The sequence below is a fragment of the Haemaphysalis longicornis genome, unplaced genomic scaffold (assembly GCF_048455015.1).
Source record: "Haemaphysalis longicornis isolate Haplotype H1 unplaced genomic scaffold, Haemaphysalis longicornis Haplotype H1 scaffold_10, whole genome shotgun sequence".
In the NCBI taxonomy this organism is placed as follows: domain Eukaryota; kingdom Metazoa; phylum Arthropoda; class Arachnida; order Ixodida; family Ixodidae; genus Haemaphysalis; species Haemaphysalis longicornis.
In genome coordinates this window covers 74,778,107-74,780,182 of record NW_027526204.1, presented here as the reverse complement: position 1 = coordinate 74,780,182, position 2,076 = coordinate 74,778,107, and the positions used below count along the sequence as shown (strand labels likewise).

General features: G+C 51.8%; 1 protein-coding gene across 1 annotated transcript; it reads right to left on the bottom strand.

Moving 5' to 3' along the window:
* Positions 1-284: 284 nt before the first annotated feature.
* LOC144158786 (uncharacterized) lies at positions 285-1,761 on the bottom strand. The gene has a single exon (XM_077689923.1). The coding sequence runs from the start codon at positions 1,522-1,524 to the stop codon at positions 520-522; it is 1,005 nt and encodes a 334-aa protein (XP_077546049.1). The 5' UTR covers positions 1,525-1,761; the 3' UTR covers positions 285-519.
* Positions 1,762-2,076: the final 315 nt, after the last annotated feature.

Sequence of the window (2,076 nt, the reverse complement as noted above, 5' to 3'; positions counted from 1 at the left end):
TTAATTTTCAAAGCAGATCACGTTTTGTGAATTGGAAATTTCCTACAACAAATATTTGCATCTTAGTGGTTCATTGCACGCGAAAATGTTTGCTGACGCCTACGTTTGAGACCTGAAACGCATGTTAACCTTATCTGAGTGTTTACCCTTGGCTGATGTCGACGAACAACACTGCAAATCCCGAACGGGGTAACAACCGTCTCCAGGAAGGCATAGTGGACGGGGTAGGATGTCCAGCTTCAACGCAGGAAACCAGAAACGCCGTATCGTAGAATGCTTCAAAGAATACCCACATTTATATTTGGTATACGTCGTTACAGTGCAAAACATTTGGTAACATTGGGCGTTAAGTACATCCCGTTAAGCGTGAATACATCCCGAGTTAAAGCATAATTTTAAAGGGCACCCGAGTTCAGGCTTATCTCCGGCGTAGTCGTCCAACTCACAGTTCTACAGAACCAGCTGGCGTCTTTTCCAACTCCGTCTTCGCCGTTTGCCCAACCTATGCTCAACGTTCGATCAAACGAGGATTGAGCGCGGTGCGTCGCAGTCATCCTCGTCAGATCCATCGGGGCAATCCTTTTCTTCGTCACAGCGAAACCCCCTAAACAAGCACATGACGCTGCCATTCTGAGGATTGCAAGCAAACTGCTTCGGTAGACAGCCCGTCGGTCCTTTCAGGCAAATGGTCCCATCCTCATCCGAGGCGTCGGAGCAGTCGCGGTCGCCATCGCACAAGTGTTCGTCCGGAATGCACTGACCGCTCTTGCAACGAAACTCAGTCCCATTGCACGTCGCACTTTCGCAGTCCTTTTCGTCGGATCCGTCGGTGCAGTCGTTATCTCCATCACATCGCCACTTCCGCAGTATACACTTTCCGTTCTTGCATGCAAACTGAGCTGTCGTACATTCTTCCTTTTCACAGTCCTCCTCGTCTGAGCCATCAGGGCAGTCCTCCTCTCCGTCGCATCGCCACCTCCTCGGCAGCAACTTGACATCCCCCTTCTGGATAGCGCAGGCCATCACCAGTGCACCACAGCCATTCGTCCCGTTCTTGCATTTTGCCGCATCTTCATCCGAGCCATCCATGCAGTCGTGAATGCCATTGCATTCCCAGCAGCTTGGTATGCAACGACCATTGTCGCAGGCAAAGTGCTTTTCAGAACAACCCTTGGTGTCCGGGCAGTCAGCTTCATCGGAGCCGTCCGTGCAATCCTCAGCACCGTCGCATCTATATCTGCGCCCCACACAAAGGCCGTCGCCACATAGAAACTGTCCTTCCGTACAGGGAGCCGTGCAGTCATTCTCGTCCGAGTGATCACTGCAGTCGCGATCTCCATCGCATAGCCACTGCTTGTAGATGCACTTGTTGGACGAGACGCACTGGAACTGCACCGGCGAACAGGATTCGTGGCTTGTCAGTGTTTCCAACAGCGCGAAGGACTCAGCGGTAGCGACAACCGCGGCGAACAAAACCGCTCTGCCCAGGAGCCGCTTGAAAGCGGAGGTGCTCGACGAGGTCATGTTGTCAGTGTAGTTGGAGGTCGCTTGGTAAGTTGATTAGAAGGCTTTCCACTCACGTGTGAGGAGTCGCTCGTACTGAGATGCAGTCGAAGCTGGGAGGTCGTCAGTTGGTGCCGGCTTCTGAGAAGCTCTCGCTGGCAAAGAAAGCAGTCTAGAAACCTGGAGCCTTACCGCTCTGTGTATTGCGTGTGCCCCCTCTGGCGCGAGCAGAGAAATGCCGCTAATCACCAGGCTGAGACTTTTATAGCACGTCACCAGTGCGCAGTAGAGAGAAACAACAGGAAATTAATTATTCTTGTGGCATGCATGGCGAATAGCAGTAAAGGCGCCTGTTATGGAGATAGCCCGCTCGTAGAGGCATAGAACAATGGCGTAGAACATAGTTTCCGGGCAGGGAAAAATACATAGCTGAGCAAGGCCGATAAGTACTAATCGAGGAGCGGAGGTCACTGTTCTCCTTTGCATCCCGTGCGCAGTTGCCACTTTTTTGAGCATGCACTTACGCGTCTTTGATGTTAAGATGAATGCATCAATGTTAGTTGCTGAATGCGG

What these genes read in the sequence shown, in the direction of transcription:
- LOC144158786 (XM_077689923.1), bottom strand. Translation starts at nt 1,524, where the DNA reads ATGACCTCGTCGAGCACCTCCGCTTTCAAGCGGCTCCTGGGCAGAGCG.